General features: G+C 49.6%; 1 protein-coding gene across 1 annotated transcript; it reads right to left on the bottom strand.

Annotated features, from left to right (window-relative positions):
* Window positions 1-203: 203 nt before the first annotated feature.
* On the bottom strand, window positions 204-20,498 carry CILP2 (cartilage intermediate layer protein 2). The gene is made up of 9 exons (XM_053372659.1): window positions 19,841-20,498; window positions 15,447-15,533; window positions 12,997-13,260; window positions 11,579-11,770; window positions 9,180-9,338; window positions 8,099-8,413; window positions 6,174-6,282; window positions 4,557-4,714; window positions 204-3,620 (listed from the first exon to the last, which is right to left on the bottom strand). Exons 1-9 carry the CDS (start codon window positions 19,902-19,904, stop codon window positions 1,228-1,230), a joined length of 3,741 nt encoding a protein of 1,246 aa, XP_053228634.1. The 5' UTR covers window positions 19,905-20,498; the 3' UTR covers window positions 204-1,227.
* Between the last annotated feature and the right edge of the window lie 6,726 nt (window positions 20,499-27,224).

The raw sequence follows: 27,224 nt of genomic DNA, 5'->3' as shown, positions 1-27,224 counted from the left end.
CAACTTCCATTCCTGAATTGTAGTGGGTTTGGACTTGAGGGTCCCTTCCTAGCAATACAATTCTATGATTCTGTGTCAAACAAACAGGGGTTGGGGGGGGTGGCCGCAAAACTATATAGATCTCCCCAGGGGTTTCCAGTTTTAAATTACTGGTCAGCCTAAGAACACCCTGGATCAAACCCATCTCGTCCGGCATCTGGCCAAATCTGATGTCCCCAAAGCACAACATTGCTCTTCCGCTGCAAGCGAATGAGGCGACGACAAGGCTTTCAAGTTTGTTTGCGACATGTTAACATCGAGGGAAGCGGGAGGAGGAGGAAAGCAACTGAGGAGAGGCTGGGTACGTCTCCCCTTTTCTTTGACGAGGTTCCCGCTTCATACTAGCGGTTTACATAGGGGTGATTCCTTGCAATGTGGATTGCATTCAGCTGGCTAAAGCTGAACCACGATTTAGTCTAAGGAAACAACGAATCGGGTGGCAGTTATGCCAATCTTAATCAACAGTGTATCGTGCTATATATACACTGTGTGTGAATACAGTGGTACCTCGGGTTACATACGCTTCAGGTTACATACACTTCAGGTTACAGACTCCGCTAACCCAGAAATAGTACCTCGGGTTAAGAACTTTGCTTCAGGATGAGAACAGAAATCGTGTGGTGGCAGCGGGAGGCCCCATTAGCTAAAGTGCTACTTCAGGTTAAGAACAGTTTCAGGTTAAGAACAGACCTCCAGAACGAATTAAGTACTTAACCAGAGGTACCACTGTAATGAATTGACCCTGCTGCCTATATTTTGGGACCCTCTGTGGGAGTGTGGCTTTCTATCCATGGGGCGTGGCTTTCCTTGTGGGCGTGGCTATCCTCGTGTGTGCAATTAGAGGCTCTCCTTGGGGGTGTGGCTATTCCTGGGGGCCGGCCACGACCATGGCACTCTCCTTGGGACCAGGGATACAGGGGGCAATCAGGATGAGCCCCTGCCCGTCACAATTTACCACTACACCCTTGGGGAAGACCACAAGCAGGGTGTGGGTTAAGGAATCGACACTGGGGAGTAACGGCAGGCGTGAGGCCAGGAGACTGTGTTTATCTTTCTTGGTTTCGAGGCATCAATCTGGAGGGAGGCAGGACAAAGCTTTCCTCGTGGACACACCTCCTCACACAGTGCGAGAGAGATGAGGAACATGCCAGTTTCATGTGAAGACGACCCATCAGTTCTCTTCCTTGCTCACTGTCCGGTCTGTGAAGCACCCACCCTCCTCCTGCGGCTGGGGGTCCGACGGGCCTGCGCCGCAAACACGGTCCGCAACCCCGCTGGGTACGCCACCACCTGAGAAGCTCCCCGCAGCTGTTCGTTGCCTCCCATTTCACGCCGGATCTCCGTCAGCGTCTGGGCGGGGGCTTCAAGCAGACGCTGGAAGAAGCTCTTGCGCCCCACAGGCCGTTCCTGGCAAAAGAAGGTGACCGCCGTACCCCGCTCAGATTTCATCTCCCGTGAGAACCCGTCGGAGGTGCCGTCAAAGCAGCGGCCGATGGCGATTTCCTTGGCCAGGCGCGGGTTCTGGTCGGTCACGGTGTAGATGCCGTAGTTGTGCCCCAGAGGGTCCACGGGAGCCAGCATGGCGAAGGCCGAGGTGTCGTTGTTTTCCACAACGGGCGGGTGGCGGCCGAGGTATTCCCTCAGGTAGCTGTTGACCGCCGTACGACGGCAGCTCCCCTGTGGGATGACGGACACCAAAGTCCTGTCGACAAGTCCTTGGTCAAACAGCATTCCGCTGCACTTGAACTCGACGCAAGCCGCTGATGTGTTATACGTCTCAAGGTCCCGGACGCTCTGAGAGTCCCGCAGGCCATAAAGTTGCCTCCGAGTCCTGGGGTGGCTGCCCCCCACGTTTCGAGACCGGACCATGTATTGTTGAGGCCCATTGATCTTCACCTTGATGTAGCAAGCCCGGAACTCTTGAGGGTTGGGCCACCAGGAGAGGTAATCTCCGGTCCACGACGTCAAATCGCTCTCCTTGAACGGCACCACGTTGTACTCATACTTGTCCACTTCCACCCGGTAGAAGCGGAAGTGGTTGGCTGTGACGGGTGCCTGGTCGCAATCCCTGAGGCTCCGGTACGGGTAGATGGGACCGTTAGTCTCGTCGATGTTGTTCTGGTTGGGCTTGGCGAGGTTGATCTTGAAGGCCGTCTTCTTGAGGGCTGGGTCGTCGTGGTCGGATCGCCGGTAGCCCAGCTTGTTGAGGTACGGCTGAGAAACGCCCACGGCGCGAGGGTCGAGCTTCGGGCTGGACGCCACGGCCTCCAGCTCCTCCCCACCCATCGTGGCAGTGACATAGGCTGTGTAGGCGTCAGCCTGCTGGCCGTCACAGAAGGCAGGAAGACACGCACCATTGCGACCTGTCACCACGCTGTCAAAGCGGCCCCAAGCCTGAGGGTTGGACGGAAAGCCAGGCCGGGGCTCGAGGTTCACTAGAGTGACCACCACTCCTTCCAGTTGTTCGTTGGGGTTGAGCTTTTCGTTGATGTAGGCTCGGACCTTGACGAAGCAGCGGCGATTCTCTGGTACGTCCAGGTTGAACAGCCGCCTCTCACGAATTTCCAGGTTGCCAATCAGGAAGGCCCTCTCTTCGCGTTTGCGGCGCCCTGCCGTGGCCCGCTTAAAGGAGGCCTCCTCTTCCCACAGGCCTGTCACGGGGTTGAGGGACCAGAGCTTCATTTTCTGGATGTGCCCCGGCATCTTGATGAGCTCGGCGTCCATCTTGACCTCCACGCTCCTGGCCTCTAATCCCTGGTTGCTGTCCTCTTCCCAGAAGTCCATAGAAAACATGCCGTACGTCCGGAGAGGCAAGAGGTCACCTTCGGCGTTGATGAAATTCAAGTCGCTGGAGGCGGCGTTCACGGTGGCAAAGTCCCGTGGGTCCACGAAGGTGACGCTGGCCCGTACAGTCCCATTGTAGGGCAGCCCGTCGGGCCTGAAGAAAGATCCCGAAGGGATGATGATCTCCCCGACGGGGTCTTCTCCAGCCACTTCTCCGAGTTGGATGACATTGGTCTCCAAGGCTTGCAAATCAACCGGCTCCTTCCTCCTTAACAGCTTGACGTCCTGGTAGACGGCTCCACCGCGCTGGTCAAATGGGAAGACCTTGACGGCCTCGACAAATTTCTGCGTCCGGTCCACAAACTTCACCACCAGCCTCTCCGTGTCCGGTGGAACTTCGATGGTGAAGGTGCCCTTGTAACCGGTGAAGCCGATCTTCTCGGCCCCCAGGTAGATCTCCCCGAAGCGCAGAGGTTCGCCATCGTCCGCCGCCGAAGCCTTCCCACGGACCAGTACCTTGGGCTGGGTGCACGGGCTGCAGCCGCACTCCGCAACCACCTTGACGGGGAGGACATACCCGATGCAACGGATCTCCCTCACTTCCATGCGACGCGTGCCGCAGCAGTGCTGTGTGGCATCCCGGCACTGCAGTCCGTCAGCAAGGCTGCCGGCACACCGGGCATTGGGGCACTGGCCGACGTTGTAGAACTGGGAGCCCGTCTCCTCTTGGAAACACTCGTCAGGGAGTTTGATGAGGTATTCTTCTGGCTCGGCAGTGCAGGCTGGGACGCCTGGGTCTGAAACGATAGGAGAGGACCAAGAGATCTGTTAGCAGCTGGTAGAGCTGTGCTGTGGCTCAAGAACAGGGCCGGGCGATACCTGGTTTTCAAGCTTGTGATGTACAGTGGTACCTCGGGTTAAGTACTTAATTCGTTCCGGAGGTCCGTACTTAACCTGAAACTGTTCTTAACCTGAAGCGCCACTTTAGCGAATGGGGCCTCCTGCTGCTGCCGCGCTGCCGGAGCACGATTTCTGCTCTCATCCTAAAGCAAAGTTCTTAACCTGAAGCACTATTTCTGGGTTAGCAGAGTCTGTAACCTGAAGCGTATGTAACCCGAGGTACCACTGTATCACCAGTTAAACATCGCGAGGGACGCGGGTGGCGCTGTGGGTTAAACCATGGAGCCTAGGACTTGCTGATCAGAAGGTCGGCGGTTCGAATCCCCGTGACGGGGTGAGCTCCCGTTGCTCGGTCCCTGCTCCTGCCAACCTAGCAGTTCGAAAGCACGTCAAAGTGCAAGTAGATAAATAGGCACCGCTCCGGCGGGAAGGTAAACGGCGTTTCCGTGTGCTGCTATGGTTCACCAGAAGCGGCTTAGTCCTGCTGGCCACATGACCCGGAAGCTGTACGCCGGCTCCCTTGGGCAGTAAAGCGAGATGAGCGCCGCAACCCCAGAGTCGGCCACGACTGGACCTAATGGTCAGGGGTCCCTTTACCTTTACCTAAACATCGTGATATACCGATATACAGTGATACCTCGGAAATCGAATGTAATCCGTTGCAGAAGGCCGTTCGACTTCCAAAACGTTCGGAAACCAAAGCGTGGCTTCTGATTGGCTGCAGGAAGCTCCTGCAATCAATCGGAAGCCCCGTCGAACGTCCGGGTTCCAAAGAATCAAGCCTGAACCTCACCCAGCCCGAGTTTTGCCTTGGAGCAGGAACCTGAGCTCACCTATCACAGCCAGCTGGGCCACGGAGGACTTGACGGAGCCGAGGTCGTTGCTGGCTTTGCAGTGGTACGAGCCGGCCTGATTTGGCCGCAGGTCCCTCAGCACTAAGCTGCTGTCGTATCTGTGCACCTTGCGGTCCAGGAGGGTCCCGTTGTGGTACCTGGAGGAAGAGAAGAAACGCGGAAGGGGGAGGTCAGAAGCCGACTGAGCGATCAGGGCTGCAAACCGATGGTAAGCTCCTTTCCCTCTGGCTGGCTGTCGGCTCTTGTGAGCTTGGAGGCTCTCTGATGCTCCCCGATCATAGCTGGCAACTTACAGATTTGAAAATAAGGGACCAGCAGCCTCGAAAATAAGGGATCAGCAGCCAAAATAAGGGATTTTAGTGAACCAGCAGCCAAACGAAGCCTCAAGCGGTGGTTCCCACAGCGCAGCAATCCGGCAAAGGGGATGCAGCAAGGAAAACCACCGTCACCTCTCCGCTGGGAAGCGCTGAGCAAAGGCAAGTCCCCAGGCAAGGCGGCCGATTTGATCAGCACAAGGCATGCAAGCTCCACCCCCCAGTCGTTCTTAGACTCCTTATTGGGTGAGCAACGCAGCCAAGCAACACAGTTGGAGCCTCCCTCCTCCCTGGCCGGCAGGGAGGGAGGGAGGGAGAGGAGCTGCTTCCTTTGAAACCCGGGAAATTTGAGGGACATCATCAATAAGGGACAGCAGCGGGACACGGCGCTGGGATAAGGGACTTTCCCACCAAATAAGGGACGGTTGACAGCTATGTTCCCGATGAGTGAAGACAGATGCAACGAAGACAGATGTAATAAGGGTGAAAATGGGGTGGAGGGGAAGTTTCAACAATGCCGTTGCGGGGCATTCTTCCGGCTTCTGGAGGTAACTTGAATTATGTACCTCACCGGCAGGCTTTGGTTAATATTTTGGGGTCTAATCTCCTGGTCTGGGCATTACTATTTCTGCAGCAGCATCTAGAGCGGCTGGGGAAACCCAATCAGATGGGCGGGGAATAAATAATAAATCATTATTATATTATCATTTACTAGAGCCACCCAATCAGAACAGGCCCCCTCTCCCTGTTGAACTTCTGCCCGAAGACTTTTTTCTTTATTCCAGCAGGAATTTTAATTGATGCTTGATTTCATCGTTTTGACTCTATTCATCTCTTTTTGTGCAATGAAATCAGCCCTGAGTGCTCCCTGGAAGGACAGATCCTGAAGCTGAGGCTCCAAGACTTTGGCCACCTCAGGAGAAGAGAAGACTCCCTGGAAAAGACCCTCATGTTGGGAAAGATGGAGGGCACAAGGAGAAGGGGACGACGGAGGACGAGATGGTGGGACAGTGTTCTCGAAGCGACCAGGATGAGTCTGACCAAACTGCGGGAGGCAATGGAAGACAGGAGTGCCTGGCGTGCTCTGGTCCAGGGGGTCACGAAGAGTCGGACACGACTAAACGACTCAACAACAACAACAATCTTTGTAAGCAGCGCAGAGGCTATTGGAGCTAAGCGGCGTATAAATTGTTTGATATTAGAGAGAGAGTGTGTGTGTTTTTGAAAGGAGCCCCTCCTCCTCCTCCTTCCGCAGCAACGGGCCCCGATCCCAGTCACTCACCAATAATACTTCATTGGCTCCGGAATACCCTGCGCTCTGCAGCAAAACCGTACGCTTTGTCCAACTGTCCTCACTTTCTCTTCCGGATGGGACACCATGTAAGGTTTTTCTGCCGGGAATGGACGGGGGGGGCAAGGGGGGGAAGAGAAGTAGTATAAAATCAGGATAGATAGATAGATAGATAGATAGATAGATAGATAGATAGATGACCTGTCTTTTTAAAAAGGCGCTCCTTTAAAGGTGACCCGGAAACCACAACTAATCCAGAATGCGGCAGCTAGACTGGGGACTGGCGGCGGCTGCCGGGACCACATAACACCGGTCCTGAAAGACCTACATTGGCTCCCAGGACGTTTCCGAGCACAATTCAAAGGGTTGGTGCTGACCTTGAAAGCCCTAAACGGCCCAGTATCCCTGAAGGAGCGTCTCCACCCCCATCATTCAGCCCAGACACTGAGGTTCAGCTCCGAGGGCCTTCTGGCGGTTCCCCCCCTGCGAGAAGCAAGGTTACAGGGAACCAGGCGGAGGGCCTTCTCGGTGGTGGCGCCCGCCCTGTGGAACGCCCTCCCGTCAGATGTCAAGGAAATAAGCAACTATCTGACTTTTGGAAGACATCTGAAGGCAGCCCTCTTTAGGGAAGCTTTTAACGTTTGGTGTTTTACCGTGTTTTTAGTATTCTGTTGGGAGCCGCCCAGAGCAGCTGGGGAAACCCGGCCAGATTGGCGGGGTATAAATAATAAATTATTATAATATTATTGTGATAATAATCACACAGTATTTCCAACGAGGCCCCATTGTAGATTTCTTAGGAAGCTTTTACTGTTTGACGTTTTATCGTGTTTTTAATATTCTGTTGGGAGCTGCCTAGAGTAGCTGGGGAAACCAGATAGGTGGGGTATAAATAAATTATTATTATTATTACCAACTGTATTACCTGGGTTATGAAGGCGCCCTAAAGATGTTAAAGCAAAGATTATGGGCTAATGCACACAGTGACTTGCGATCTTGATCACACGCAGTCTGTAGTCCGCTGGCAGTAGGAGTACAATATGGGCATGTCTTTAACTTAACACCTTACATTAAAAACCTGACAGTACCAAATTATCACAGGCTTTTCACCAAAGCCAGACTAAACGTCTTTCCTTCTGCAGTGTTGAGAGGAGTTCCCTACCAGGACAGACTTTGCTCGTGTGCTCAAGACATCGATTCCATAAAACATATTTTGCTGCACTGTGCAAAATATGAGCAAGCCAGGGCTGAACTGATACTACCCTTGCTGGTACCTTTCCTGGGAAAATCAGAGGCTCACTATGTCAGGTTCCTATTGGAAGACCGGACAAACGCTAGAACATTAGCAGTGGCAAAGTTTTTATCGGTGGTTGCAAGAACCAATGATCCCTATCTTTTGAACAAAATGCTTGTTTAACCTGGAGTTAAGGTAAAGGTAAAGGGACCCCTGACCATTAGGTCCAGTCGTGACCAACTCTGGGGTTGCGGCGCTCACCTCGCTTTACTGGCCAAGGGAGTCGGCGTACAGCTTCCGGGTCATGTGGCCAGCAGGACTAAGCCGCTTCTGGCGAACCAGAGCAGCACACGGAAACGCCGTTTACCTTCCCGCCGCAGTGGTACCTATTTATCTACTTGCACTTTGACGTGCTTTTGAACTGCTAGGTGGGCAGGAGCAGGGACCGAGCAACGGGAGCTCACCCCGTCGTGGGGATTCGAACCACCGACCTTCTGATCGGCAAGTCCTAGGCTCCGTGGTTTAACCCACAGCGCCACCCACGTCCCTAACCTGGAGGTAGGCTGTCTGAATTGTGCATTGCTTTGCAACAATTTGTTGGGTCTTTGGACCGTAATAGAGAATGATGATGATGATGAAGATTATCTCAATGCAGCTAAAGAATTGGAGTCTGCCCTGTTACCTAGTCGATGGAGCACTAGGTCCACCACAGATGTCCGAGAGCTGTTGGCGATCACCGGGCTGCTGCCTTGGGCAAACCTCTCGAGCTTTGCGCTGATGTTGACCCCACTCCCAGCGCAGATGCCTCGGATGGTGAATTGGCCGCGCCAGTTACTCTTGGCCAGCAGGGCCAGGGGCCGGTCCTGGAGAAAGATCTGGGCGCCAGCGAGGGCCACTCCCTTTGCGCTCCGTACGGTGCCCAGGACGGTGTGATTGGGGCAGGTGCAACTGGTACAGTCCTTGCTGGGGACGCCCACATCACAGCTGAGCTGGCAAGCTGGAAACACAGAGCCAGAGAATTGTAGAGTTAGGAGGAAACTTGAAAGCCTTGTCATCGCCTCATTCGCTTGCAGCGGGAGGGCAATGTCGTGATTTGGGGACATCAGATTTGGCCACCGGTGAGAGCAAGTGATGGCAGAAGAAAGAAAGAAAGAAAATAAATAATGGAAGGAGGTAAGTGATGGCAAAAGTAAGTAAATAAGTGATGGATGGAAGGAGGCAAGTGATGGGAGAAGAAAGAAAGAAAGAAAATAATGGAAGGAGGTAAGTGATGGCAAAAGTAAGTAAATAAGTGATGGATGGAAGGAGGCAAGTGATGGCAGAAGAAAGAAAGAAAGAAAGAAAGAAAGAAAGAAAGAAAGAGAGAGAGAGAGAGAAAGAAAGAGAGAGAAAGAAAGAAAGAAAGAGAGAGAGAGAGAGAGAGAGAGAGAGAGAGAGAGAGAGAGAGAAAGAAAGAAAGAAAGAAAGAAAGAGAAAATAAGTGATGGACAGAAGGAGGCCAGTGATGGCAGAAGTAGGTAAGCGATGGTGGATGGAAGGAGGCCAGTCACCAAAGATCTGAAGGAAAGGATGGTGCATATAATGTAATTAGGTAGGTAGGTAAGTGATGGTAGAAGAAACGGAGGGGGGGTGATGGGTGGGTGGGTGGGTGGGAGGGAGGGAGGGAAAAGCAGAAGGAGAGGATAAGGGCAGGTGCTAGGATGGGGATACCTGACCAGGTGCAGAGAAACTTTGCCAAAGGAGCAGAGAGAGAGGTTTGGTACCTGGACAGGGTGACAGCGAACATTTCTGCACCTCCGAGGGACGGCCGGGGCAGCGGATGAGCTTGGACTTTGGGCAGCTCCGCCGACGGACCCTCTTCCCTCCTCCGCCGCAGGTCTTTGAGCAGGGGCTCCAGGCCCCCCAGTTGCTCCAATGGGGCTCTGTGGGGGCGGAAGACGCAGGATTAGAACCCACAAAAAAGAGGTACGCTAAAAAGCAGAGACATCACCTTGCCAACAAAGGTCCGTATAGTTCCACTGCCTCCCCCAGTTTGGTCAAACTCATGCTGGTCGCTTGGAGAACACTGTCCCACCATCTCGTCCTCCGTCGTCCCCTTCTCCTTGTGCCCTCCATCTTTCCCAACATCAGGGTCTTTTCCAGGGAGTCTTCTCTTCTCAGGAGGTGGCAAAGTCTTGGAGCCTCAGCTTCAGGATCTGTCCTTCCAGGGAGCACTCAGGGATGATTTCCTTAAGAATGGAGAGGTTGGATCTTCTTGCAGTCCATGGGACTCTCAAGAGTCTCCTCCAGCACCAGAATTCAAAAGCATCCATTCTTCGGCGATCAGCCTTCTTTGTGGTCCAGCTCTCACTTCCATACATCACTACTGGGAAAACCAGAGCTTGAATTATACGGACCTTTGTTGGCAAGGTGATGTCTCTGCTTTTTAAGATGCTTGTTTAGCTTATGTGTAAATCTGGCACCGGCCAAACTACCCCACGGGGGGGGGGGGGAGTATCATGTATGCAGAGAAGAGGGGGGCGGAAATCTCTGGCCTGCGGTCAGAATCAGGCCCAAACCCTTTGGTGCAGGTCTCCGCCAATTGCCCAAGACATCAGCTGGTTCTGCTGGGGATTATTTAGCTGATATTGCAGTGGGTCAGACTGGATGACTCCCCAGGACGGAGGACCCCCTTCAAGCTTTTAAATTCCTGCTCTCCTGCCACGGCGCAGGGCACGGACCCGTCTCACGCCTCTGCTATTTCCATCACGAAACCTCGGGGGAAAACATTCGGCTGCCGTTTTGGAAGAGCTTGAGAGGGAAGAATTGCAGAGGGTTTGCCAGCCCTCAGCGGGAAACCGAGAGAAAAAGAGTATTTGTAGAGGCTGCCCTGCTTTTTCCAGGCAAAACAAGAAGGAAAAGGAGATCGGATGACTCTCCAGTCTCAGCAAGAATGTTCAACGCAGGACTGAGAAAGTACTTGGCATCTCGCGTTGGCGGGAGTGAGGTTCATTAAAAAAATAACTCTGTCTATAAAACAACAACAACAGGCCTTTAGAGGCCCTTTTGGAGACCAACTACAGCATTCCTGAAATTTTTCTTCGGTGATGGGCTGACCCCATTGGGAAGAGGGGGACGGACAGACCTGTGTCTCCGTTTCCCAAACAATTGCCTCGCCTGTTCCTTGGACTTTTGCAAATTCCAGAAGGAGGTGCAGAACATCTGAGTGTCCCTATTTCCCCGGATTGACAGAAGCCGTCCCGGTTTCTGACTTGGTCCCAATTTTCCTTAGGACGTCCCTATTTTCAGGGGAGAAACGTTGGAGGGGATGGAATAGGACGTCCCTATTTTCAGGGGAGAAACGTTGGAGGGGATGGAATAGGACGTCCCTATTTTTAAGGGAGAAATGTTGGAGGGGATGGAATAGGACATCCCTATTTTCAGGGGAGAAATTTGGAAGGGATGGAATAGGACGTCCCTGTTTTCAGGGGAGAAACGTTGGAGGGGATGGAATAGGACATCCCTATTTTTAAGGGAGAAACGTTGGAGGGGGTGGAATAGGACGTCCCTGTTCTCACAAGAGAAACATTGGAGGGGATGGAAGAGGACGTCCCTATTTTCACGGGAGAAACGTTGGAGGGGATGGAATAGGACGTCCCTATTTTCAGGGGAGAAACGTTGGAGGGGATGGAATAGGACGTCCCTGTTTTCAGGGGAGAAACGTTGGAGGGGATGGAATAGGACGTCCCTATTTTCACGGGAGAAACGTTGGAGGGGATGGAATAGGACGTCCCTCTTTTCACGGGAGAAATGTTGGAGGGGATGGAAGAGGACGTCCCTGTTCTCACAAGAGAAACATTGGAGGGGATGGAAGAGGACGTCCCTATTTTCAGGGGAGAAACGTTGGAGGGGATAGAAGAGGACGTCCCTATTTTCAGGGGAGAAACGTTGGAGGGGATGGAAGAGGACGTCCCTGTTCTCACAGGAGAAACGTTGGAGGGTATAGGATGCCTCTATTTTCATTGGAGAAATATTGGAGGGTGTGGTGGATAGGCAAGGACTGAAGGGTAGACGTTAAGAGAATGAAGCATGGGGCAGGAGCCTAGCTGCTTTGGGTGCAGAACACCCACAACAAACGCAGCCCTGCCCAGCGGTACCGAACCCCGGGATTCGCACTCGTTACCTCGGCAAGGTTCGTTGCTGCACACCCGACGCTCGGCAGATTTTCCAGGGCACTTAGTCAGCTTCCCCAGGGCCGGGACAGAGCCGTTCAAGCAAGTCCGGTGCCTGGTTTGGACGCCGTTCGTGCCGCAGGCCGTCCGTGAACAGGAGCTCCAGGAAGACCACGCTGACCACCCCAACCAGTCCGTGGGATCTTTCGAAGCGATGTGAAGCCAGGAGGGGAGAGAAGAAGGCGGAAAGGATATTTAGTGTGGGGAAAACATCTTTAAAATGCAATTGCTTTTTTAAAATATGGAGTTAGGAATCCTAAATTCAGCCCAGGTCTCTCTATCCAGCTGTCGGAACAATCCCCAGGCAAAAAAAAACCTTCCTGAAGTCTCAAGTTGGAGGGTTTGATTCCCCAGGTAGTGTGTTTAATTTTTATTTTTTATTATGAAGAAACTGAGCAAGAAGTCTGCAAGCGTCAGCCCTGCGGGACCCAGCAGCAAATTATGGCATGCATTTTCTGGAGATGTCTGACAATCTCTGAGCGTCCCTATTTTCCAGGATTTACAGAAGCCGTCCCAGTTTCTGATGCGATCCTGGAATTTTGACCCCACTTTTCCTTGGGACATCCCTATTTTCACGGAAGAAACGGAGGGGATGGAATAGGACGTCCCTATTTTCAGGGGATAAACTTTGGAGGGGATGGAATAGGACGTCCCTATTTTCAGGGGATAAACTTTGGAGGGGATGGAATAGGACGTCCCTATTTTCAGGGGAGAAACGTTGGAGGGGATGGAATAGGACGTCCCTATTTTCAGGGGAGAAACGTTGGAGGGGATGGAATAGGACGTCCCTATTTTCAGGTGAGAAATGTTGGAGGGGATGGAATAGGATGTCCCTATTTTCAGGGGAGAAACGTTAGAGGTGATGGAATAGGACGTCCCTATTTTCAGGGGAGAAACGTTGGAGGGGATGGAATAGGACGTCCCTATTTTCAGGGGAGAAACGTTGGAGGGGATGGAATAGGACGTCCCTATTTTCAGGGGAGAAACGTTGGAGGGGATGGAATAGGACGTCCCTATTTTCAGGGGAGAAACGTTGGAGGGGACGGAATAGGACGTCCCTATTTTCAGGGGAGAAACGTTGGAGGGGATGGAATAGGACGTCCCTATTTTCAGGGGAGAAATGTTGGAGGGGGTGGTGTCTGCCCTTCCCTCCTCCCTCTCCCGTTAACCTCCGTCTCCAGGGCTCAGTGTAAGGCGGGAGAACAAGACCTTGTCTGGTCTCCAAAGGAGCCTGGTGATGCCATTGAGCATGACACATTCCTAATGCAGCCCAGGGTGCTTCGAAGCCTTGGCGACCATCACAAGATGTCACTGTGATTGACAGGTGAGTGGTCCTGCCTGCAAGGGCCGGCCACCTTAGCACTCTCACCTGGGGGGCAGAGGAACCGGACGTGGTAGTTGGAGCACGTCTTTCCTCCGGGCTGCTCCTGGTTGTGACACCGGAAGCCTTCTTGGGGGCTGGAGTGAACCACCTCCCCAACTTCCTCCGGCAGCTCCCATTCAGTGGTCCGGGCTTGGATGGCGGAGGGCTGGGCGCAGACACGATCTGGGTAATAGAAGCGGATGGCTTCGAGGGTCTCAAAATCGCCTTCGCCTCCCGGGTGGTCCACGTTGAACCACGAGGTCCACTCGCCTGCAAAGGAGAGCTGGGGTTTAGCAGAGGCCGGTGCCCCCACTTCTGATCTGGGGGACCTCCTCCATCTCCCCCCCCGGCGCCAGATTTATGTACAGTGGTACCTCTGGTTGTGAACGAGATCCGTTCCGGAGGCCCGTTCGCAACGTGAGCAGAATGCAACCCAGTTCCTTTCCCAGTCATTTTTAACTACCGCATTTTTCGCTACGTAAGACGCACAACTGCTGCTCGAATTTTAATAGCCAAGAAATGGAAAACACAAGAACTACCAACTGTGGAAGAATGGCAGATGAAAACGATGGAATATACGGGGCTGGCTGACCTTACTGGAAGAATCCGCGGCCAAAAAGAAGAGAAATACCAAGGAGAGTGGAAGAAATTTAAGGACTATTCGAATAAATACTGCGATATTAAAAATTAGAAATTACTTGGAAGTACCAAAATAGGCCTAGGATTATATTAAGAGTGAATTAAATAAATAAGATTTAGAACTTTAAATAAAGTTAAGAAATTTTATTTTAATTGGAATATTGTGGGGTTTTTTTTTAAAAAAAATGATATTAGAAAACTGCTACATTTTAATTACAAGGAAATTCAGATGGGAGGGTCCAGAGGAAGCCCAAAATATGTTTATGAGGTTAGAAGTTTAAATAATTAATTAATTTGTGTTGTTTAGGTGTTTACCGGTATTTTGTTTCTACTCTCTTTTTTGTTTATATTTGTGATCTTGTCTTTTTTCTTTTTGTTTCCCCCCCGTTTTTCTTTTGTTGTGAAATGTGTTACATCTGTAAGAAACTTAATAATTTTTTTTTTTAAGACGCACTTTTTTCTTCCTAAAAAGTAAGGGGAAATGTCTGTGCGTCTTATGGAGCGAATGTGTGGTCCCTGGAGCCGAATTCCCCAGGGGCGAAAGCAGATCATGCCTTTTTTTTTTTTTAGAAAGAGGGAAGGGGGTGTTGAAACAAAGCTGCTGAACAGCTGATCGGCAAGCGATCGGGTGCGAGATAAGGGATGCTAGAGATAAAGGAGGCTGCCTGGCAAGGGGGAAGTAAAAGCCCATGGATCCTCAGGATTTTTACATTGGGTCACTCAAATTCACCCGAAATTCACCACCAGATCACATAGCATGTCCACGGCTACAGCCTGCACCAAAAAAACACGCACCCGCTGTTCACTGGGGCTTCATTGGTGCAAAAACGTGGTTACAAAGCATGGATCCACATGGATCCTCAGGATTTTTGCATTGGGTTACCCCAAATTCACCATCAGATCACATGTCTGTGGCCACAGCATGAACCACAAAAATCATACATCCACTGTTTTGTTCAGAATATTTTTTCCCCTTGTTTTCCTCCTCTAAAAACTAGGTGCGTTGTATGGTCAGGTGTGTCTTATGGAGCGAAAAATACAGTGTATTTTACAATTCCACCATAGATGATAAAAAGTACCTTCCTTCTCTTTACACTTCCATCACTAATCGGAGCTTGCTCCATACATTTTAGCCAACTTCCTAAGTATCTGGGTAGGCTTGTCTAAACTGCAATGTTTTTAGCAGGCACCGAAAAAGGAGACGGCGAAGTCGCCCACCTGACGTCAAGAGGCAGGTAGTTCCAAGGTCTAGGTTCTGAGAAATGTGGAACGGACATCCTGGGGCAACTGTAGCAGTGGGAAGTGAGCTGGAAAATGCATCAGATTAAACCAAATTAAGGACGCGGGTGGCGCTGTGGGTTAAACCACAGAGCCTAGGGCTTGCCGATCAGAAGGTCGGTGGTTCAAATCCCCGCAATGACGGGGTGAGCTCCCGTTGCTCGGTCCCTGCTCCTGCCCACCTAGCAGTTTGAAAGCACGCCAAAGTGCAAGTAGATAAATAGGTACCGCTCCGGTGGGAAGGTAAACGGCGTTTCCATGCGCTGCTCTGGTTCGCCAGAAGCGGCTTAGTCCTGCTGGCCACATGACCCGGAAGCTGTACGCCGGCTCCCTCGGCCAATAAAGCGAGATGAGCGCCGCAACCCCAGAGTCGGCCATGATTGGACCTAATGGGCAGGGGTCCCTTTACCCCTTTAAGGAGGAATCGGGTGCAACGGCGAGACAAAACGGCCTGTTTGTTTCTTGCAAAATCTTCTCCGGCCTTCCCCCCCCCCCAACCCTCGGAGATAAATCCGTATTTCTAGGACAAAATGACCTACCAACCATTCCCGCGTCGAAACTCGAACGGGCGCTCTCTCTCTTCTTCTGATCCTTGGCTGGGCGCGATTCGTTCTTCGCCGGTGGATCTGTTGGAAAATGTGCAACAGCCGGTTCAGATAGACCTGTGGAACTGCAAGGCTTGCGCCCACGATTATGTATGTTTTCGTCATTCCCATTTAAGAGTACAGTGATACCTTGGTTCTCAAACGCCTTGGTTCTCAAACGCCTTGGTTCTCAAACGCCTTGGTTCTCAAACGCCTTGGTTCTCAAACGTTGAAAACCCAGAAGTTTTGCTGAATTTTCGTATGTGCTGTAAGCTGCCCAGAGTGGCTGGGGAAACCCAGCCAGATGGGTGGAGTATAAATTATTATTATTATTAACGGTCAGAGAAAATGTTTTCTCCCTCCCTCCTAACACCTGAGTTCGTATACATCTATTGAAGCTGTATGTGGGGAATAATTATTATTATTATTAACGGTCAGAGAAAATGTTTTCTCCCTCCCGCTTAACATCTGAATTTGTGGACATCTATTGAAGCTGTATGTGGGGAATTATTATTATTATTATTATTATTACCCCACCCATCTGACTGGGATCAAATCAGAAACCGGGACAGCTTCTATAAATCTGGGACTGTCCCTATAAAATCAGGACAAGCTGGGATGGTCTGTGACGGCAGTAAAGAATAGTAGTATATATTAAATTCCTCCCATTTTTTCTGTTTCGCCCCAGGATGTTTTCGACTGCATGTTTTTGGAAAGTTAAAAAAGAAGAAAAAAGAGGTGGAATATATATCCTGCACTGAGTCTTTCCTTTTAGCAGAGCAAAATGATCAGGCGACGGCAAAAACTGCAAGGTTTTTAGCAGGGGCGATTAGAATAAGATCTATTATTTGGTTATAGATGCAAAACACGCTCCTCCCCAAAAAATGTGTTTTCTATAGTTTTTTACCTCTATCTGCTGTACGTTTGATTTCTTTGGCTAGTGGCTGTTGCAAATAAAGATTCTTATCCTCTTCTATATTCCCAGAGGAGACGGAAGGAATAATTCAGAATAATTCCTGCGCTGGGGAATTATGGCCAGACTCAGATCAGAAGGAAATTGCGCTGATATCGGAACAGAAATGCCGATTTAAACTTTGAAGGCAAAGCTCTCTGCGTGACTGAGATTTGTGCCGGGAGCAAGCACACAAACAGACCCATTTCCCCTCCCTGCAAAGTAGAGGCCGTGAGACTCTTAATCTCAGGGCTGCGAGTTCGAATCAGCCCCACTTTGGGCAAGAGATCCCTGCTTTGCAGGGGGTTGGACTGAATGACCCTCGCGCTCCCTTCCAACTATTCTATTCTATGATTTAAACCCCTTTTTTTTAAAGAGCCGGCTGCGTTGAAGGCTCTCATTGTCAGTTCAAGTGGCAAGGAGTTCCGCCGATCCACAAAGTCCTTCCATCAGTCTGGGATGAATCTATTGCCCGAGGATTTCATCACATGACCCCAGTATTATGGGGAGGCAGAGAACTCCCCTTCCCCCTCAATTTATTCATATTATTATTATTATTATTATTATTATTATTATTATTATTATTCTGCAGGGGGTTAGAATAAATGACACTTTGGGTCTCTTTTAGCATTCAGACCTAGTCTGGACAGCTGAGTTGGTTAGAGCAGTGTTTCTCAGCTATATGGCCCCCCGCAAACACCCAGATATTCCACGGGGGCCGCAGGCAAAATTATATAACTATAAAAATTATCAGTAAAGCTTCTATTTACAAGCAAAATAGCTAGCTTTCTGCTGGTAGGACCGGGGGGGGGGAGAGGAAACGAGGTCGGAAAGGGGGCCACGAAAAGGTCAAGAAACACTGGGTTAAGGCGCGGTTAATGCCAAGGTTGCAGGTTCGAATCCTGAATGCGACAAAACTCGACAATGGTATGATGAAGTTCTGTGATAATTCCCTGCCCTTTGCCCTGAGGTCCCAGGACAGGTTATACAGCAATTAAACACAATGTGTGTGTGTGTGTGTGTGTGTGTAATTACATAGATGAAAGATAGATAGATGATAGAGAGAGAGAGAGAGAGAGATGGATGATAGATAGATGATAGATAGATAGATAGATAGATAGATGATAGAGATAGATGATAGATAGATGATAGATAGATAGATGATAGATGATAGATAGATAGATAGATAGATGATAGATAGATAGATAGATAGATAGATAGATAGATAGATAGAGATGATAGACAGATAGAGAGAGAGATGGATGATAGATAGAGATGATGATGATAGATAGATAGATAGATAGATAGATAGATAGATAGATAGATAGATATAGATAGATATAGAGGTACATGATAGCTAGATGATGATGATAGATAGATAGATAGATGATAGATAGATGATAGATAGATAGATAGATAGATAGATGATAGACAGATGATAGATAGATAGATAGATAGATAGATAGATAGAGATAGATAGATAGATAGATAGATAGATAGATAGATAGATATAGAGGTACATGATAGCTAGATGATGATGATAGATGATAGATGATAGATAGATAGATAGATAGATAGATGATAGATAGATAGATGATAGATAGATAGATAGATAGATAGATAGATAGATAGATAGATAGATGATAGATAGATGATAGATAGATAGATAGATAGATAGATAGATAGATAGATAGATAGAGATAGATATAGAGGTACATGATAGCTAGATGATGATGATAGATAGATAGATAGATAGATGATAGATAGATAGATAGTTAGAGATAGATGATAGATAGAGATAGATGATGGAGATATATATATATATATATAGAGAGAGAGAGAGATGATAGATAGATAGATAGATAGATAGATAGATAGAGATAAAGATAGATAGATGATAGATAGATATAGATAAAGATAGATGATAGATAGAGATAGAGAGATAGATAGATAGAGACACACACAGAGAGATAGAGAGATAGATTATTACTTATTAAATTTATATACCGTCCTATACCTGGGGGGCGGTCCTCAGGGAGGTTCACAGAACAAAATCAAGATATAACCCCCCCCCCCACAAAATACATAATAAGAATTAAACAACAACAACCTAATAGCTCGCCCCCCCACACAAAATACACATTTTAAAAGGGCGTAGGGTGTAAAAAGTTCAGCACATCTTACGACCGCAGAAATAAGGTGGGTTCTAAAAGAAAAAGGGAAAGTCTTCGCTTCCTTGTGATTTCACAGCTCAGACTCAACATTCACACATTTCCCTTAGTATTTTGGTCCCTGGTGTCGGTGAAGTTTTGTGTGAATTTTTGTGTGTAGCTGTTGGGGTTCGGAGGGGAGGGCACGAAAATTATCTGCCCCCCTTTGTATGGAAATTTTCCTCCCCAAAGTCTGCTTCAAATCCAACCTTTTCTGGATTTGTTTCAGGAAATTTTTAACGTTTGATGCTCTATCGAGCTTTTAATATTCTGTCGGGAGCAGATTATTATTATTATTATTATTATTATTATTATTATTATTATTAACCCCCCTTGTCAGGTCTTAAGCTTCAGTTTGCTCTGTCTCCCCACGAAGGTGTGTCTCCCACCTTCTCAAATTGCACAAAATTCACACACGACACCCCCCCAAAAGACACACACACTTTCTGTGAGCAATTTTGCACAATGGGGAAAAAAAAATTTCACAAGGAATTTCCACCCCATTATAAGGAGCCGAATCGAGCGGTAGCCCTACTCAGAGTAGACTCATCGGAAAGAACAGACACAGCCTATGGATTTCAACAGGTAGGATTGAATGGGCTGTAACCCAAATGTACAGCCGTTTTCGCAAAAAATATACTCTTTCCCCCTGCCCGTGGGGGTGCACCCCCCCAAAATGACCCCCCCAAAAAGAGGGAATTTCCTAGATCGCATTTCTATTTTGGGGGGGTGCCTCATAATATAATTTTAGATCCGGGAGACTAAATCCCCCCCTTTCTCTTTTATCAGTAAGTAACTTATATTTATATTTATCGAAATTTATATATTTATATAGGGGACGCAGGTGGCGCTGTGGGTTAAACCACAGAGCCTAGGACTTGCCGATCAGAAGGTCGGCGGCCAACTTATATTTAATATGGGACCTCTTAACTTGCCATATAAATTTGAATAAATCTCTTCTCCATGTGTCAAACCATCCAATTATAGGAATCATCCTGGAATTCAAAGTGGGGCAGATTTGGAGGGACTTTTCGCCTTTGCGGGTCTGTGAACCTGACACGTTTCACCTCTGCCCCTATTTTCTGCCACATCATTCCTGCTCCGAAAGGGGGTCAGACTAGATGTCCTCCGGGGTGGCCCTGCCATTCGACGGCCGGAAACTGGAAGAAGAAGAAAAAGGCGTTTACCTTGAGCCGCCACGCAGCCGAAAAGCACCAAGCAGAGGAAAACCTCCACCTTCCGGCCCTCCATCTCTCCGGCCTCGGGTTCGAATTCCTCGCACGCTTGGTTTCTTTATTTTTCCCCTCCTCCCAGGTTGGGACACACAGGAGACTCAGAGGTCCGGTGTTGTCCTTCCTCTCAGGTCGCTTTGAAACTGGAGCTGCGTTGGAAAAAGCAAGTCTTTATAGGAGCCCGTTTCTCTCTCTCCTGTTGGCTCAGGGGCCTTTTTGGACAGCGAAGTCTTGACCGAGGGAAATAAGAGAAACAGGGGAATCTGGTCAAGTCGGGCAGAGCTGGAAGATTATCAGGAGAGCTTTCTTTCTTTCAAAAAAATTTATTTTATTTTATTGTTGTTGGTTTTGGGAAGCCTTCCACAGTAGCCTTTGCTAGTTTAGGCTGCTAAAATTGGACGGGGTTCGGGAAGAATGAGAAGAGGCAGTAAAACCAGAAATGAGCTCATGCGGTCCTCGTTCCAGAGGTTTCATTATAGATGTGTTCTTTTGAAGCCAGCGGTGCGCCGCTGTTTATTACAGACCACTGTTTTTGACGCGGGTCGGGTTTTTATTTTGATTCTTTGCAGCTAGCCGTGGAACGCCTTCCTAAGAAATCTGCAAAGGGGCCTCGTCGGAAAGGCTGTGTGATTATTTATCACAATAATAATATTATAATGATTTACTATTTATACCCCGCCGATCCGGTTGGGTTTCCCGACCGCTCTGGGCGGCTCCCAACAGAATATTAAAAGCACGATAAAACGTCAAACGTTAAAAGCTTCCCTGAACAGGGCTGCCTTCAGATGTCTTCTAAAAGTCAGGTAGTTGTTTATTTCCTTGACACCTGATGGGAGGGCGCCACCACCGAGAAGGCCCTCTGCCTGGTTCCCTGTAACCTCACTTCTCGCAGGGAGGGAACCGCCAGAAGGCCCTCGGGAGATAGACCCTGGTGTCCGGGCTGGACGATGGGGGTGGAGACGCTCCTTCAGGTATACTGGACTGAGGCTGTTTAGGGCTTTCAAGGTCAACACATAATACTTTGAATTGTGCCTGGAAACGTCCTGGGAGCCAGCGTAGGTCTTTCAGGAACGGTGTTATGTGGTCTCGGCGGCCAGTCCCAGTCCCCAGCCTGGCTGCCGCATTCTGGATTAGTTGCAGTTTCTGGGTCACCTTCAAAGGCAGCCCCACACATTTATATAGGGTGTTAGGGGAGGGGCAGTACCTCTGGCAGGGGCATGCTGTGCTCCTTCTGGGGTCAATTTCTCCATCTTTGGCCCCCAACCTGCACTCAGCTCTCACCTGCGGTTCCTAGAAGCCGTCAGCATGAGACAGCGGCCACACCTGGGAACGGCTTCGACTGGCCGACTAAACCAGGTGAGGGCAGCTAAACCAGGTAAAGGGACCCCTGACCATTAGGTCCAGTCGCGGACGACTCTGGGGTTGCGGCGCTCATCTCGCTTTAGTGGCCGAGGGAGCCGGCGTACAGCTTCCGGGTCATGTGGCCAGCATGACTAAGCCGCTTCTGGCGAACCAGAGCAGCGCACGGAAACGCCGTTTACCTTCCCGCCGGAGCAGTACCTATTTATCTACTTGCACTTTGATGTGCTTTTGAACTGCTAGGTTGGCAGGAGCAGGGACCGAGCAACAGGAGCTCACCCCGTTGCGGGGATTTGAACCGCCGACCTTCCGATCGGCAAGTCCTAGGCTCTGTGGTTTAACCCACAGCGTCCCTTTTAGTTTGCCTACCCCTGCCTTAAACAGTCACAGTTTCCCCTAGAGATTCCTGGGAACTGGAGTTTGAAGTTATCCCCTGATCCCAGCTTGGTTTAACAGCCAGCCCCTCTTTCCCAGGGAATTCTGGGAACTGTGGTCCTGACCGGGGACTCTGCCCTACAAAACTGGGGTAGGGTGGGGCTTTCCCCCCAAGCACCCGCCACCTGAGACATTTGTCTCCCGCTGAAAAACAGAGGCAAGCAATTAAGGAAACAAAAAACCTGTATCCAGCAACTCAGAAGTTGATGGCTATGATATTTTTGTGTATTCGTGATGTGCTGTTTTCTTTTTGTTTGCAAGAGATGTGCTGTTTTTCTTTCATTCGGTTTTCCCTTCCCCATCCCCTCTCTCTGTTTCTTCACCTAAGTTTTCTTTGTGTGTGTATATAGGTTGATTTTAAACCGATAAAGCTTGCACTTGAAAAACAAACAAAAGATATTCGTCTCCTTCCACCCAACGAAACAGAAAGCTAAAAAGCTCGCCACGTTTGTGTTTGTGTGTGTGTGTGCAGGCACGAGGGCAATTTCCGGAAGTTTGCAGAGGAACCCGGGGCGTTTTTCTTACCTACATTCTGCGACACAGAAACATCCACAAGCTCCGCAGCCGCCAAATCACCCCCTTTCCGTTGCCCCGGTCATCCGCCGGCGGCCGAATTTATTCACAGATTCAGCAGGAAAGGGGATTAGGTCAACACAAACCATTTTTGAACCACAAAGGGGATGGTCGTCTGGTGTTTTGTTTAGCTGTGGCAGGCAGAGGCTGGCCCGAGTCAAATCCCGAACCTGCCCAAAACCAACCACCCCAGGCCAGGGCCAGATTTCGGTTTGAGGAGGCCTTCAGCTACTGAAGGTCATGAGGCCCTTTATATGTCCAGCTGTCCTTTGTCCACAACAAATTGTCGCTGTTTTTTGGTATTGAATAAAAGCTACATTGGGACGCGGGTGGCGCTGTGGGTTAAACCACAGAGCCTAGGACTTGCCAATCAGAAGGTCGTCGGTTCGAATCCCTGCAACAGGGTGAGCTCCCGTTGCTCGGTCCCTGCTCCTGCCAACCTAGCAGTTCAAAAGCATGTCCAAGTGCAAGTAGATCAATAGGTACCGCTCCGGCGGGAAGGTAAATGGCGTTTCCGTGCGCTGCTCTGCTTTGCCAGAAGCGGCTTAGTCCTGCTGGCCACATGACCTGGAAGCTGTACGCCGGCTCCCTCGGCCAGTAAAGCTAGATGAGCGCCGCAACCCCAGAGTCGGCCACAACTGGACCTAATGGCCAGCGGTCCCTTTACCTTTACTAAAAGCTACATGGCAACTGATGGACCTAATAGGTATCTGAAGCTATTTTGCCCATGTTGCTGTGCAACCAGTCCATGAAGAATCTAGGCACCCTATATATAGAAAAGCATCTTAAAAAGCAGAGACATCACCTTGCCGACAAAGGTCTGTATAGTTCAAGCTCTGGTTTTCCCAGTAGTGATGTATGGAAGTGAGAGCTGGACCATAAAGAAGGCTGGTGGCCAAAGAACGGATGCTTTTGAATTCTGGTGCTGGAGGAGACTCTGGAGAGTCCCATGGACTGCAAGAAGATCAAACCTCTCCATTTGGAAGGAAATCAGCCCTGAGTGCTCACTGGAAGGACAGATCCTAAAGCTGAGGTTCCAAGACTTTGGCCACCTCAGGAGAAGAGAAGACTCCCTGGAAAAGACCCCGATGTTGGGAAAGATGGAGGGCACAAGGAGAAGGGGACGACGGAGGACTAGATGGTGGGACAGTGTTCTCGAAGCGACCAACATGAGTTTGACCAAACTGCGGGAGGCAGTGGAAGACAGGAGGGCCTGGCGTGCTCTGGTCCAGGGGGTCACGAAGAGGCAGACACGACTAAACGACTAAACAACAAGATAGAAAGGAGCAAACACGTGATATTTTAGGGAGCAGGCGGGGCCCACGACTTGTGATTCCCTCCTAAAACGGCACATTTGGGCATGCGACGCACACATTCCTGGCAAAGCCACTTGCCCTAATATCATGTCTCCTTATGTTATTTTCCCCCTAATGTTTTGACACACAGTTTCCCCTCGCCTCCGTACGCCTCAAATGTGGCCAGAGAACAGCCTTGCAAAATTTCAAAAGCAAACCTTTGCGAATCGTTTCGGAAATCCGCACACAAGGTGGATTTGCCGTTCATCGGTTCCCTGCCCCATCGGAGACCCCTTGACTGGCTCTGATGCCCTCATTTCAGTGGGTCTACTCTGAGTTAGAACTGAATTTAATACAGCCCATTATTATTTTATTATTTCTTACCCAAAGCTTCATCTCAAGGTCCCGGGGGGCAGTTAGAGAATCACAACTTAAACAGCTTATAAAAGAAACCCCTGTCCGTAACCCCACAAATCAAGAACCGATTATCAGCAAATCGCTGCGTATCTTTTACGGACACAAAAACACACACGTCGTTCTTTGGACCATGGAACTGTAGTCCAATCTAGCAATGAAGGGAAGAAAAAGAATTTCTAGTTGTGGCGGAGGGAAAATAATTGGAAAGGAGCGATAAAAATGAAAACAGACACAGCACAAAACTTCGCTTTTGGGCCTACTACGAAACGCCGGTTGGCTTTTTTTTTAATGTTTTAAAAAGCATTTTGCGCACGAATCATAATTTACATTACCGGCGGTGCCCCGAAGGGGATCTGGGTAGATTGAGAGCCCCCTCCAGTCCCAAGTGGCTTTTTTCTAAGGTCATACAACATATTAAGCAGAGCTAAAAAGAAGAAAGACTTCAGCTAAGGCAGAGATAGCCAAGCGGCGCCCACCGGGTGCGCTAAACTACAACTCCCAACGACGTCTGGAGGGCCAGGGGTTCTGCCATCCCTGATCGGCAAAGAGGCTGCTCCTGCTCTGAAGAGGGAATCTTTATTTTAAATAGAGGCCCTTACCCTGGAAGACTTAAACAATAACAGGCAATACATGGCTAATAATGCTCTACTAACATATATATATAGGGACGCGGGTGGCGCTGTGGGTTAAACCACAGAGCCTAGGACTTGCTGATCAGAAGGTCGGCGGTTCGAATCCCTGCAATGACGGGGTGAGCTCCCGTCACTCGGTCCCTGCTCCTGCCAACCTAGCAGTTCGAAAGCACGTCAAAGTGCAAGTAGATAAATAGGCACCACTCTGGTGGGAAGGTAAACGGCGTTTCTGTGCGCTGCTCTGGTTCGCCAGAAGCGGCTGAATCCTGCTGGCCACATGACCCGGAAGCTGTGCGCCGGCTCCCTTGGCCAGTAAAGCGAGATGAGCGCCGCAACCCCAGAGTCAGCCACGACTGGACCTAATGGTCAGGGGTCCCTTTGCACTGCACGGAAACGCTGTTTCCCTTCCCGCCGGAGTGGTACGTATTTATCTACTTGCACTTTGACGTGCTTTCGAACTGCTAGGTGGGCAGGAGCAGGGACCGAGCAACGGGAGCTCACCCTGTCACAGGGATTCGAACCGCTGACCTTCTGATCGGCAAGCCCAAGGCTCTGTGTTTTAACCCACAGCGTCACCCGTGTCCCTATTCTATTACATATTCTCTGCTTAAGAATTACTACGCTTTGATCTTCTGTTATCGCATGATTGCAGGAGCGGGATTATTGAAAGGCTTGTTTGCCTCAGTGATATTGAATTGACTACTTTCCCTAATTTTGTTCACACGGTATTGATTTATTTTATTAGTTGCATCTCCACCATATGTTCTCTATTCAAGAACTGTGAAATAATACAGGTTATGTATGTGTTGTCGGAACACAATTAGCCACAGGTTGCCTGTTATTGTTTAAGTTTGCCTGCGCTTGCAACACAGGGGATCTACCGTATTTTTCGCTCTATAAGACGCACCAGACCACAAGACGCACCTAGTTTTTGGAGGAAAACAAGAAAAAAAATATTCTGAATCTCAGAAGCCAGAACAGCAAGAGGGATTGCTACTTTCGCTGCGCAGCAATCCCTCTTTCTGTTCTGGCTTCTGGGATAGCTGCGCAGCCTGCATTCGCTCCATAAGACGCACACACATTTCCCCTTACTTTTCAGGAGGGAAAAAGTGAGTCTTATAGAGCAAAAAATACAGTATTTTGTTACGTATCGCTGACCCGGGAAGAGGCATTCTCTTCCACACAGCAGTGAATGCTGATTCTTCGATTAGGGGTCGAGAGCATCTGTGTCGCTTGGGATGCTGCTAAACTACAACTCCCATCGTCCCTGCCTATTGGTGGTGCTGGTTTCTGGGGCCGGTGGAAGCTGCAGCCAATTTTTGGAAGAGGAATTTCCACACTCCCAGGAGAAAATGTGTCTTCTAGCGACAGGCAGCTCAGCCAATGATATCAAGAGATGCAGATAAAATGGTACCTTGGTTCTCAAACGTTGTCAAACAAATCGGCTCCCAAACGCCGCAAACCCAGACGTGAGCGCTCCGGTTTGCGGACATTTTTCGGGAGCCGAACATCCAACGCGGCTTCCGCTTGAGTGCAGCCCATCAGAAGCCGCTCGCCTTGGTTTCAGGAGTGGAACGGACTCCCGGAACGGATTAAGTTCGAGAAATGAGGCACCACTGTTTTCGAACAGCTCAGTTCTCGAACGACTTGGAACCCGAGTGCTGAAAACCCAGAAGGGAGCGTCCCTGTTTCCGAACTTTATTTCGGAAGCCGAACGTGCTCTGTTTTGAGCCCCAAGCTTCCGTTTTTAGTGTTGCGCTGCTAAATTTGTGACCTACCGTCCCGACGGAAGTCTCCTGTTTCTGACTGCAGTGTTCTGAGGTGATATTTGAAGCTAAGCTTTTGTTTTGCTATTTATTTTTGGGGAGGAGTTTTTGTTTGTGTGGCTTTTTCGTTGCTGTGACTGTGACTAGTGTCTTCGCTTTTGAGACTGTGTGGAACCCAGTCGGAAAAATAAAAAATTGTCCAATAGCACCTTAGAGACCAACTTAAGTTTGTTCTGGGTATAAGCTTTTGTGTGCATGCTCTGGTTATCTCTCGCTTGGACTACTGCAATGCGCTCTATTTGGGGCTACCTTTGAAGGTGACCCGGAAACTACAACTAATCCAGAATGCGGCAGCCAGACTGGGGACTGGGAGCGGCCGCCGAGAACATAAAACACCGGTCTTGAAAGACCTACATTGGTTCCCAGGATGTTTCCGAGCACAATTCAAAGTGTTGGTGCTGATCGTGAAAGCCCTAAACGGCCTTGGTCCTGTATACCTGAAGGAGCGTCTCCACCCGCATCATTGAGGCCGGACACTGGGGTCCAGCACCGAGGGCCTTCTGCCGGTTCCCTCACTGCGAGAAGCCAAGTTACAGGGAACCAGGCAGAGGGCCTTCTTGGTGGTGGCGCCCGCCCTGTGGAATGCCCTCCCACCAGATGTCAAAGAGAAAAATAACTACCAAACTTTTAGAAGACATCTGAAGGCAGCCCTGTTTAGGGAAGCTTTTAGTGTTTAATAGGTTATTGTATTTTAGTGTTTTGTTGGAAGCCGCCCAGAGTGGCTGGGGAAACCCAGCCAGAATAATAATAATAATAATAATTGCCATGTGTGCGTCTCTAAGGTGCTACTGCACATTTTTTT

This window comes from Podarcis raffonei, chromosome 18 (assembly GCF_027172205.1).
Source record: "Podarcis raffonei isolate rPodRaf1 chromosome 18, rPodRaf1.pri, whole genome shotgun sequence".
Lineage (NCBI taxonomy): Eukaryota > Metazoa > Chordata > Lepidosauria > Squamata > Lacertidae > Podarcis > Podarcis raffonei.
This window is presented reverse-complemented; position numbering and strand designations above follow the sequence as displayed.

Bases quoted from the DNA above. Each gene is read 5' to 3' on its own strand.
- CILP2 (XM_053372659.1), bottom strand. From the start codon at position 19,904: ATGGAGGGCCGGAAGGTGGAGGTTTTCCTCTGCTTGGTGCTTTTCGGC. The intron at 11,771-12,996 runs GTGAGAGTGCTA...TCGCTTCGAAAG, and splicing joins CCGGTTCCTCTGCCCCCCAG to ATCCCACGGACTGGTTGGGG. The intron at 8,414-9,179 runs GTACCAAACCTC...CTGTGTTTCCAG, and splicing joins TTCGCTGTCACCCTGTCCAG to CTTGCCAGCTCAGCTGTGAT.